Here is a 12,494-nt window from a genome sequence, read left to right as displayed (position 1 = left end):
ACAAATTTGATAGACTTCATGTTAAAAAACCCAGAATCTATATTGTAAAACGTCAGTTTGGCCATTCAAGACTAGATTCATTTTTCAGTATTACAAGCTAAGAGGACAGTCATAAAGTTTTCACTATCTACAATGCCAATTAATCTTCATTACCCTCAAACTTAACAATGGGGATTTATTTAGGATAAATCTTTATCCCTCCACATCCAGCATCCTGCATAGTCAACATAAGCACCATATGTGCGAAGGTAATAGAACAAAGCCCTAAAGCACCTGAACACACACAGTCACACAATACACACAACACACATACCTTCTACTCCAACCCTGCGTGATAACTCACTTGTTCAGATGTCTTTCCAGTATGACACTACAGATCCTTTTTCTCCCTACAGAGGCCCATTCCAAATTGGCTGAAATAGTTATTGAGCAAAAATTCTCACTTGTTTGGCTGGTTTTGACATCTAGAGAAAGTAATTTTTTTTGTTTTTAAAAAAGGCATGTTTACCTGCAACCAGGCCAAGGTACAAAAACATTACTAAAAAACGTTCATCTAAGAGCATTTTACCCCAAACTGCTCCAAAAAGAAAGGTTCTACCTGGAACAGAGCCCAAAGGGATAAATTAAGAATTACTCCTAGGAAATGGAAAGAAAGTAACATATCAGGAATAGAAGTAGTATTTAAGCAAGAAAAAGAAAATATTAAGGCTTTAATTTTTAAGTACTTTTAAATACTTTTATTTAAAATTAAATTCTTTGAAGGCAACTCAGAGACAACTGTGAATGTCTCAGGGAAGTGACTTTAGATAGAAATGTTCACTTTTAAAGACTTGGAGAGGGTGGATAGAACCTAAGGGGCTAGTCAACTTGAATATTAGGGCACAAAATCTTTTCCCACTTTAGTATGGGGGCATTTTCAAATCATGAAGGAAGTCTGGGTATAAGGAAGCTGTACACTGATGCCTGGAAGAGCATCCTCTAGTTCTGCACTGTCCAGTATGGCAGCCGCTAGCCACACGTGGCTATTGGACACTTGATCTGTGGCTAACAAAATTCAGGAACTGAATTTTCAATTGTATTTATTTGAAACTTTAGCTCCTTAGTCACACATTTCAAGTGCTCATGCAAGAGGCTACCTTGCTGGGCAGCACAGACATAAAACATTTCTATCATCACAGAAAGCTCTGTTAGACAGTGCTGCTTGGATCCCTTACTCAGCCATAAAAATGATGCCAGAGACCACAATTTAACTCCTAAACTATGTTTTAACTGTTTAACAGGCACCATGCTAAATGCTGTGGACATTACAAACTAGAAGGCCTAGTTTCTCCCTCAAAACACAATCTACTGAGAGACAGAACTAGCAAAAATAAAATAACTGCTGATTAATTCTAATAAATGAAAGCACTACAGATCTGGCTGGAGTCAGATGATCACCTTCACTTATTAAGTACACTGATGCACTGGGTACTTGATAACAAGTTTTGGTGACAGATAGCTCTGGGCTCATGTCCCAACTGTACACTCCCTAACAAAGCACTCATCTCTGCATACCTTTATCTTCTCATCTATAAAATGGGGATAATAATGCTGGCCTACTTACAGCATAAGGTTCCATCATAAGAGATTAGGGTTAAAGGAGCTTCCTAAATAGAAGTACCCTTTAAATTGTTATTCTTGGTAACTCAAATAGGGCGAGGTGGGGCATTAAGAAGGCTTCACAAAAGAAGTGACATTTGAGAGGGATTTTGACCTGCCTCTGAGATCCTACCAGACAGGATCCTGTAGACGCAATTCAGATTTCTCCTCCACATTTCAAATGATAGAAATAGTATCTGAATGGCTCAGTGGGGTATGTGAAGGAGGCTCTGGAGCCCCAGGCTCAATCTCCGAACTACCTAGAGGGCTGAGGGGACCCCATTTCAGTACAGCACATGATATTTGGGGGTCTCTGCCAAAGGACTAGAATTGGGTCTCCTGAAAGAATCCTGGATTTTGGTGTCTGCCAGCCTGATGTACTGAGCCTCACTGGTTCTAAGGCCTTGAAAATACCATTTAGCCACTTCAGTTTCCTCATCTGTAAAACAGGGTGACATCCTGACCTCAGCAGAGAATATATGTGAAGGCACTTCCTATGCTATAAAGGGCCTACCATCCACAGGTTGTCCAAAGCAGCACTAAGCTTCATTTCTTCAGCTTTCTGCTATGGAGCGCACCGGCGTATCAGATAGTTGGGTAGGTGCCCATTTTTCCCCATTAGACTGTAAGCAACTTGAGGCAAAGATCACACCCCACTCTGAGTAATCAGTATTCCACTTCACCATTACTTATCCAACGCCTACACTGTACCTGACACCTGTTAGACAATCTTTTGTGTCATCCTGCTTACTTCTTCACCATAAGTCATTTGAGCCTCAGTTTTTTTCTCATCTGCCAAGATTCTACTTAGAACTCTGAAAATTTAAAAACTGACAATGTCTGTAAAGATATCAGTCCTGTACTTGGCACAGAAAAAAGGCACAGTAAATATCAGCTAGCATCATCTCCATTTTACAGATCAGGAAACTGAGGAACAGAGAAGTTAAGCTGCGGGGGGTCAGGGAGTGGCACAGTCAGGCTTAAATTTCTGGCAGCTGGCCGCAGGAGCCAACATGCTATCACGCTCCTAACCCAGTGCCTGGCATAAAACAGGCTGAGCTCAATCAGTGGCTGTCAGATCCTGAGCAAGGTCTAGAACCAATGCAAGTTGCATGAAAACAGGAGCCTGAGAGGCAAGGTCTAGATGATGTGGCCCCTTACCTTCTCTATAACGACAGTAATTGTACCCTCCTCTCTGAGCAATGCTGAAAATTGACTGTGAAGACATACATAACATCCTAGCATGGTGACTGTACAGAATAAAGGCTCTGTAAGTGGCAGCTACTCTTGTTCTCATTATACAAATGAAAAAACAGAGGCACATAGAGAAGAAACTTGGCCGACATCACTCAGCTAGCAACTGGTTGAGCCAGGACTAGATCTCGGCAGTCTCACTCCTAATGCCCAGTAGGCGCCTGGCACGCAACAGGCTAGGGCCTGTCCCCTCCACAAGGCGCTCAACACTGCCGAGAGAATAGTCATAAACATCAGGAGGAGCGGGAGGGGGAAACAGCTGAATGATCTGGGAGTCTAGGCACCTTAGCTTTGCTCGGTAGAACCTCAGACAAGTACCTTAAACCTTCCCGGGCCTCGGTTTCCTTCTCCGAGAAATGGGGATAACACTATCTCCAACCACAGAAGTGCAATCAATCAGAGGCCCGGGCCTGGAAAGGAAGGTTCTGCTAAGAAGCTAGAGGGGCCTCGATAGACAGTGGGAGAGGGCAACCGGGAGGAGGACCAAGGGGGTGGGAGAGGGTGTTTACCTTTGCGGAGCTCGCGGTGCCACACCGAGACGATGGGTCCCGCGTGCTTGCGGTGGTGGATGAGCCACAGGGAGAGGGTCTGCACGCTCTGCTGAGAGTTGCTCAGCTCCGAGAGCTTCTTCTCCAGTGCCGACTCGGAGAAGGAGGACATGGTGGCAGCGGTGAGGCCCGGCAGGGAGCGGCCTGGGCCGCCCAGTGCGGCGGGAAGAGCGTCGGCACGAGGCCTGGGCCTCACCTGACCGCCTGCAGGACTCTCTGCTGACTGACAGACAGCCCAGGGGGCCAGGAGGGGGAGGGGATGGGTCTCCGCAGTAACAGCCACCCGCGCCGCCGCCACAAGATGGCCACCGACCTCTCACCCCGCCGCGAGAGCAGGGTCAAAGGGCAAGGGCCGGAGTGGCGGGGCACCAGGAGATGTCAGAGCTATAGAAAAACGCCCCTCCAGTGGCGGCGGCCTCTCTGAACCTCGCTCGGGACACTCCGAAAGCGACAAACCTGGAAAAGAGCGCAGTTCGGCGGCCTCCGGAAGGCGCTTTGACCGCTCGCGCCCGCACGCAAGCGCAATGAGTCTCACCGGAACCCTTTCTCCCGCTCTCGCAGAACCTTTCTGGCGCGGTGAGACGCGCGAGTTAGTACGTCACTTCCGGCGGGGCGGAGAAGGCGGGAGAGTGAGGGAAAGACTGGAAGACGAGGTAAGGGAAGAGTGGCGCGAGCAAGAGGGAGTCCAGCAACCGCGAGCCCTTAGAGGGTGATCCGGAAGGGACGCTGAGGCTGAGAGATTTTGACCTGAGAATGGGACAGGGCCTTTCTCCCTCACCTGGCAGGCCCCAGGGCACACTTTTCCTCCGTATATGTCTTGCTTTCTGTCCACCCCCAACCCTCCCCCCAGAAAGCTTCTTTTAATTGTGCCAAGCCACCCACATGTACTTTTCAGGCCTTGGCTCTTGCTGTTCTTTTTGCAGAGGTGACGCACTCCCCCCTTTTCACCGAGTGGCCTCCCGCTCGGCCTCCAGGACCACCCTTTACTGTCCAGTCTGTGACGCACCGCTATAAAACACAAACATTGTGCTCTCAGCTCCTGCTTGTTGTGTTCAGGGAATTACGGGCAGCCCTTGCTCGCCGGGGGGTCCATTTGACTGTTGCTCAAATTTAAGGAATATGTCAACTTTGTGAGGGGTGGGGGCAAGGAAGTCAATGAGTTCATTGACCTTCAAGAAACACTATTTGAGACGCTGTTCCCTTTTTCCTGTTTTTTTAAAAAAAAGTTAAATTCCAGTTATCAAATCAGCAGAGAAATTTGTCCTTCTAACTGCTATTAAGTGGTGGTGGGAAGTTAGGTTATTGTAGACCTAACAGAATTAAAATGTCCCGACCATAGTGGAACTGACCAGTTGTGAGCAGATTCCAGTCCGGAGACATAGTGGTAGAACGCCTATTTTTGCTCTTACTGCACTGTGTTGTTTTTCTTTGCTTAGATAATTTTACTCCTCCTCCAGACTAGAATCATCATAATCATAGCCAGTGTAGTGAGTAGTTACAATGGGCTAGACACTGTGTTTTCACATAGGAATTTAATCCTCACAACAAAGCTATGAGATAGATATTAATGTTATTCCCATTTGGCAAATGAGGAAACAGGCCGAGAGGCTTAGGTGACCTACCCAAGATCACGTAACTGAGGTTAGAGAGGAGAGAGTATTTACCCATCTTTTTTACTCCAGCACTTGATTCATAGCTGATTGAGCAGATTAATATGAAAGAGGTGAATGGCCTAAAATCACACTAGTATATATCTAGTCATAATTATAACCTAGGGCCTTTGAGTCCAAGTTGAGACCATCTTTCTGTATTAAGTAACAGTGTCATACTGAGCACTTTCATACCAAGTCACTGTGTATTAAGCACATTACATATATTCTTTTATTTAATCCTTACAGCAGTCCTATGGAAGTGGGGGTTATCAGTATTTCATGGTATTTCAGATTTCGCGATCTGTTAAATGTCACTTGGACACAGGAAATGACAGAAACAGGACTCAAATCAAGGTTATCTTAGCCCAAATTCTTTATTCCCAAGCCAGTGGTTCATTTATTTATTTAGCCAGTAATTTTTGAGTGCTTATGTCCGAAGCACTATTATACGCAAGCAGACAGAATCTTACGTTCTTGGAGGCTTACCTTCTGCAGGGGAAGATAAACAAACTAAAATGAGTCCAAAAGAAGGTAAGAGGGATGAGGAATGCTTGTATGGGCAGATAGGTGTCTGGTCAGAGAAGGCCTCACTCATACAGTGACATTTGATCAGAGCCTTGAAAGTAATGAGAGAGAAAGCCCTATGCTGTGTGTTGGAATGTTGTGCCAGGCAGAGGGAAAACCAAGTGCAGAGTCCTAAGATTAGACCATTGTTGGCATTTTCGAGGAACAGCCAGGACAGCTGGAGAGATATGAACTGGAAGGCTGGAAATGAGCTCAGAAACTAAGTTCTCAGGGGCCACATCACAGGGGAACTTGTAGGCAATAGTAAGGACTTTGGATATTACAATGAAATAAGTCCACTGGATGGTTTTAAGCAAAGGAGGACCATGTGGCTATTAAGCAGAAAATGGTAAGCGGGAAGAGTGGGAGCAGGAAAACCAGTTCAGCTGCCCTTGTGATAACCCAGGTGAAAGGAATACTCAGACCAGGTAGAGAGAAAGGGTCAGATTCTGGGGATCTTTAGAGGAAGAGATCGCAGGATTTACTGACAGAGTAGATAGGAGGTGTAAAGGAAACAAGAGTTTGTATGGCCCTAAGGATTTTAGCCTAAGGAACCATAAGAATGGAATTTGCATTTATGCACTTAATTGTGGGAAGACATGGTTTGGAGAGTGAGAACAGGTGATTTGTATATGTCTAACTGGAAACACCTATCCAAGTAGAGATGTCTCATAGGCAATTGGATTTATGGGTCTGGAGTTCAAGGGAGAGATGTGGAGTAGAGATATGCATCATAAGGGAGAGTCATAGGGGGAATAGGTGTAGAGAGAAAAGGAACCCAGTGACTGAGTCCTAGGACACTTCATATATTCAGAGATCAGAAAGATGAGGGTGATATATAATCATGATTTTTCTTCTTTAGCTTGTTAATATTAATTATGCTGATTGATTTTCAAATACTGGACCAGCCTTACATCCCTGGAATCAATCCTATTTTGCCATGATGTATAATTTTTTTTATATACTGCTGAATTTTATTTCCTAATTTTTGTTTAGGATTTTGTTATCTGTATTCATTAGGGAGATTGGTGTGCAATTTAAAAAAACTTTAATATCATCTCTTTTGGATTTTTGTATTAGGATAATACTAGCTTCATAAAATGGATTGGAAAGTGTTTCTTCCTCTTCCATTTCCAGAAGATTGCATAGAATTGATGTTAACTTCCTTTAAATGGTTGGTAGAAGTTTGCAGTGAAACCATCTGGGCCTGAAGGTTTCTTATTTCTTTCTCTTATTTTTATTTTTTAAATTTTGTGAGTTTTTAAATGATAAATTACATTTCTTTATGAGGCTGTTCAATAATTAATAATTTCTTTATCTCTCCCTCCCCCTCATCACCCCTGTCAATCTTAATAGAAAGTCACAATTTTATTGATATTCCCAGAGAACCAGTTCTTTGTTTCAGCGACTTTTCTCTACTGTTTTCTGTATTCAAATTCAGTTTCTACTCTGATCCTCATTATTTTTTCCTTCTGCTTGCTTTGTTTTTTTTAAATAATAAATTTTATTGGCATTAGATACATGTTCAGTGTTAAAACTTTTAAATACAAAAACATATAAAGAAGAAAAATTTTAAATCAATGTGATTCTATCACTGAGGTAACTAATTTTTAATAAGCTTTATCTGTCCTTACCCTTCTGCTTGCTTTGGATTTATTTTGCTCATCTTCTAGGTTCTTGTGGACTTCTAGATTACTGATACTGATTTGAGAGCTTTCCTTTTTTCTAATATATGAATTGAGTTTCCTCTAAGTTTTTGTAAAAGTTTCTCTCTCAGCATGGCTGTACATGTGTGCTACAAAGTTTGATATGTTAAATTTTCATTTTCATTCATTTCCGTATATTTTTTAAAAATTTCCCTTCATATTTCCTCCTTGATCAATGAATTACTTACAGATGTGTTACTTAATTTCCAAGTGTTTGGAGATTCTTGCTTCTCTCTCTCTTGTTAGTGATTTCTAATTTGATTCCGTTGTTGTTGAGGAACACACTCTGTATGATTTCAGTTCTTTTAAATTTGTTGAAGTTTGATTTATGGCCTAGGATATGGTCTATCTTGGTATATGTTCAGTGGACACTTGAAAAGAATGTATATCCTGCTGTTGTGGCTTGTAGTATTCTGTAAATGTTGACTATGTAAATGTTAGTTGATGTTGTTGAGTTCTGTTATCTTGCTTATTTTCTGAACAATTGTTCTATCAGTTGTTGAAAGAGGAATGTTGAAGTCATCACCTTTACTTGTGACCACCTATACTTTTCCTTTCATCCATTTTTGCTTCACACATTTTGCATCTCTTATTTTGTGCATACACACTTTGAATTGCTATGTCTTCTTAATAGATTTACCCTTTAATCATTATATAATGTCCCACTCTGTTCCTGGTAAGTTTCTTTGCTCTCAAGTCTACTTTATCTGATATTAAATATAGCCACTCTTGCTTTCCTTTGATTAATGTTTGCATGATAATGTTTTTTTCCATCTGTTTACTTTCCCCTTGCCTGTATCATTATGTTTGAAGTGAGCTTCTCGTAGACAGTATATAGTTAGGTCATACTTTCTCATCTACTCTGACAATCTCTGTCTTTTCATTGGTATATTTAGACCTTTTACATTTAATATAATTATCGATATGTTAGTGCTTAAGTCTGCCACTTTACTTCTTGTTTTCTGTTTGTTCTGTTTTATGGGTCTCCATTTTCTTTTTCCAGCCTTCCAATGGGTTACTTGAATGTTTTTTAGAATACCATTTGATTTATCTGTAGTGTTTCTGAGTGTATCTCTTTGTATAACCATTTCAGTAGTTCTTATAGGTGTCATATTATATGTATGTAACTTATTTTTACCAGTTTTAGTGAAGTATGTGAACCTTACTTCCTTTATGTCTCTTTACCCTCTCCTGTTTATAACATAAATGTCTTAAAAATTTCGTCTAGATACACTTCAAACCACATCAGTCAGTGTTACAATTTTTGCTTCAACTGTCAAACACAACTTAGAGAATTTAAAAGAATAAGAAAAGCCTATTGTATTTAGACATATTTTTGTTTACCATGTTTTCTTCCTCTTTGATGTTCCAAGATTCCTTTTTTTAACATTTCCCTTCTGTTTAGAGAATTTCCTTCAGTCATTCTTTTAGAGTAGGCCTGCTGGTGACAAATTCTTTTAGTTTTCCTTCATCTGAGAATGTCTTAATTTCTACTTCTTTCCTAATGGACATTTTTACCAGGTATAGGATTCTGTGTTGACAGTTCTTTTCTTTTCTTCCAGCACCTAAAAATTATTGTGCTGCTTCCTTCTGGCCTAGATAGTTTCTGATGAAAAATCCAATGTCATTCAAATAGTTTTTCCCCTCAGCAAGGTATCGTTTTTCTCTGGCTGCTTTCAAGATTTTTTGTCGTTAGTTTTCAGAAGTTTAATTATGATGTAATTATAGTTGGTGTAAATTTCTTTGGGTTTATCCTATTTGGGGCTCGCTCAGCTTCTTGAGTATATAGATTAATGACTCTTGCCAAATTCGGGGACTTTTCAGTTCTTTGAGTACTTTTTCAGCCCTGCTCTTTTTCTCCTCTCATTCTGGGACTCTTAAATCTTGTTATAGTCCCACAGGCCCCTGAGGCTCTTTTCAGTCTATTTTCTCTCTGTTGTTCCGATTGGGTAATTTCTCTTATTTTTGCTTCTAGTTTACAGATTCTTTCCTCTGTCCCCTCCATTCTACTGTTTGGCTCATCTGCTGAGCTTTTTATTTGTTGTTGAATTTTTTAGTTCTAAGATTTCCATTTATTTCTTCTATTTCTTTGCTTTGGTTTTCTGTTCTTTCATTTGTTTTAAGCAAATTCATAATTGCTCATTGAAGCATTTTCATCATGGCTGTTTAAAGAACTGTCCGATAATTCTAACATCTGTATCATCTCAATGTTAACATATATTGACTGATTTTCTTTTTTTATTAATTTGGAGTTCTTCCTGGTTCTTGGGTATGATGAATGATTTTTGATTGGACATTTTTGTATTCTGTTCAAAGACTCTGGACCTTATTTAAATCTTCTTTCTAGCTGGCTTCCTCTGAAGCCACTCTGGCAGTATAGGGAGGCAGGAGGACCCACCTTGTTACTGCCAAGTGCAGGTAGAAGTCCGCATTCCTCACTCAGCCTCCTTTGACGTGCTTGAGGGAGGGCTCCTCATTGCTGCCAGGTAGGAGGCGAGTTCTGGCTCCCTGCTCATGCTTAGCCTTCTCTCTTTTTTTGCCCCATCTTTTACTGAGAGAGAATTCACATACAACATTGTGAAAGTTTAAGATGTACAATGTGATTATTTGATACATATGTATCACATATATATGGAGAAATGATTACCACAATACGGTTAGTTAACACTTCCATCACCTCACAAAATTACCCTTTTTTGTGAGTATGGTAAGAATATTTGAGATCTACTCTAAACTCTTAGCAATTTCATGGATCATCAGACTGATTTTGCAAGCTTTTAAAATAGATTCTCACACATACCTGTCCCACTCCACCCTGAGTATAGATTCTGATTCAGTACATCTGGTGTGGGGCCCAGGAATCTGTACTTAACGCTGTTTCCCCTTGATTCTGATAAACATTTGGGTTGGGAATCTCTGGTATAGTGGAAAGAGTGCATACAGTCTTTGGATCACACAGGCTTGAGATGAATCCCAGGTCTGGCACTGCTTGCTGTGGGACCCTGGGCATCACTTAATCTCCCTGAGTTTTATGTTACTCAGCTGTGGATGAGGAATTTATGTCCATAATATACCTAGCACATTGCCTGGCTTATGGTGTGTTTTTCCAACAAATAATTCTCTTCCTAATATTCAAGAACTTGTGTTGGCAATTCTTACGTGTAAACTCCTATCTCTGGGATCTAAACCCAGTCTTCCCACCATATGCTAGCTATTCAGTTAGAAGTTTTGGAGATTATCATCCACCAAGTTTATTTTATGTTGAAGAAACTGAAATTCATGGAAACCGCACAGCCAGGAACTGTCAGAGCCAAGACTAGCAGCCAGATTGTCAGATTCCTGTTTTCATACTCATTCCGTCCCTTACCTGGAAACAGCCTAAAAATGGGCTGGCATACAGCCGAAATCTAGAACTGTGATTGCCACCTGAGAATGAATCTAGCAAGATCCTTCCCTAATGGATGAGACCAAGTACCTGTAGGAATTACTCACCCCAAGAGAAGAGTATGATGCTTTTTACCCAGAATCCAGTTCAGACATAGCTGATACAAAAGCTCTACCAATGAGGGAGCCAGACCTTGGTCTGCGGCTGACTCAGCACGCATCTACTGAATACCTGCACTTTGCTAGAAGGGATAAACAAACCTGTCAAATGTCACTGCCCTTATAAAGCCTGTATTCTAGTGAGAGGAGAGGGACAGTAAACAAATAGGTAGATCACCTGGTTGTCCAATGGTACTGATTGCCATGGAGGAATATTTTAAAGGCAGGGGAAGGAGGTAGAGTGCAAGGCAGATGAGGAGTAAGGATGGGTTGCAGTTTTAAATAGGGGTGATCAGAGAAGGCCTCACTCAGAATTCATGTGAGTAAAGTTCTGAAAGGTAAGAGAGGAAGTCATGAGGCTATGTCGTGGAACCACAAGCACAAAGGCCCCAAGCAGGTGATCTCATCAGAATGTCACCCCTGTGTGAGGCATGGCGCACTTGCTGTGATGGCATCTCTGTCTTGTTTCTGCCTTCATCAGGTGCTGTAACTTCTCTGCCTTCCGGCCTTTGCTTGTGATGGGCATTGTACCTTGAACATGTAGCCCCAAGTGTGTAATCCCCTCACCTCAACACAAGTCCTCCCTCCATGAACATTTCCCTGTTGGTGTTCATTCTTTTTCAACTTTTTTTTTTGTACTTTTTTTCCTTCCCTTTTTCACATCTTGATTGTATGATACAGTAAGTACCTTGTGGTCCACCATCTTGTCCTTTCAGTGTCTGCAAAGTGTAGCGCCTTATTCTGTACAGATTATCCCATTTGTCTTCACCACCTGTGCGCCATGGCCCAGGGATCTTACATAGCCCATCCCTGCGACAAGGCAGAAGGAGATGGGGAGGAGAAGAGGCTGCCAGGGGAGTGGGTTCACTCAGACACTCTGATTGTAGATCTCTTCTCCCCTCTCCTCCCCCAGTGACTGCTTTCCACGACCGCAGTAGGGATACACTGAACCAGGAAAGGTTTAGAGTCAAGAACTGGTTTATGCAGTCACTGTCTGCCACAGTTGAACTCTGGGTTGTTTTCCCTGCTCACCCAGAGAATCACCTCATTCTGAATACCTCATCCCAGTACCACTTTCTGGGCCAGAATGCCCCTGTTGCTATCAGTTATGTAAACATCAAACTTGGCAGTGACACTTTAAATAATCAAGGTTGCATTTTATAGGAATAGAATCTAGGACTCCTAAGCTTCTAAATCTCTAAACAATTCCTTCGGTAATTGACATATTGTTACACAAGTGTGATTTCATGGCTATCCCATAAAGGTATATGATTGCCTTTTATAGGCATGCCAGAGTAGCAATTTGTTACACTATCTTCCTTACAGAAAGCTGGTTTCTATATTTCTTAGCCCATAACACATTGTTTTGAAGGTCTCCAATTGTGGTAAGCCTTCATCTGTATAGTCTTCCACTGGGAGATATACTACAGTTTATTCATTCTACTGTAGATGTGTATTTGGGTAGTTTCTATGTGGGGGCATTTGTGGCTAGTGTATTCTAAAACACATCTGTTGGTAAATTTATGTGTGCATTTCTATTGGGTATATATCAAGAATGGAATTTCTATGTCATAGAGCATATGTGTATT

At 41.6% G+C, this 12,494-nt stretch overlaps 2 protein-coding genes across 4 annotated transcripts in view; one reads left to right on the top strand and one right to left on the bottom strand.

The window, feature by feature from the left end:
• The window catches only part of RPRD1B (regulation of nuclear pre-mRNA domain containing 1B), a 46,429-nt gene extending 42,055 nt beyond the window's left edge, over positions 1-4,374 (bottom strand). The window contains exons 1-2 of one of the 2 annotated variants that reach the window (XM_006202554.4): positions 4,219-4,374; positions 3,402-3,896 (exon numbers count right to left, since the gene is read on the bottom strand). In XM_006202554.4, the coding sequence (XP_006202616.1) occupies positions 3,402-3,552 (151 nt within the window). In that variant the 5' untranslated portion in view covers positions 3,553-3,896; positions 4,219-4,374. Of the gene's footprint in view, positions 1-3,401; positions 3,970-4,218 lie in introns of those variants that run through there. The other variant, XM_015237824.3, reaches the window with a different exon arrangement.
• Positions 4,041-12,494, top strand: part of TTI1 (TELO2 interacting protein 1) — a 39,716-nt gene continuing 31,262 nt past the window's right edge. The window contains exon 1 of one of the 2 annotated variants that reach the window (XM_006202555.4): positions 4,041-4,093. The gene's annotated coding sequence lies outside the window, so the exon portion shown is untranslated. The remainder of the gene's footprint in view (positions 4,094-12,494) is intronic. The other variant, XM_072944200.1, reaches the window with a different exon arrangement.

This window comes from Vicugna pacos, chromosome 19, assembly GCF_048564905.1.
Source record: "Vicugna pacos chromosome 19, VicPac4, whole genome shotgun sequence".
Classification (NCBI taxonomy): Eukaryota; Metazoa; Chordata; class Mammalia; order Artiodactyla; family Camelidae; genus Vicugna; species Vicugna pacos.
The sequence above is the reverse complement of the archived record's forward strand: the minus strand, read 5'-3'. Positions and strand labels throughout refer to the sequence as shown.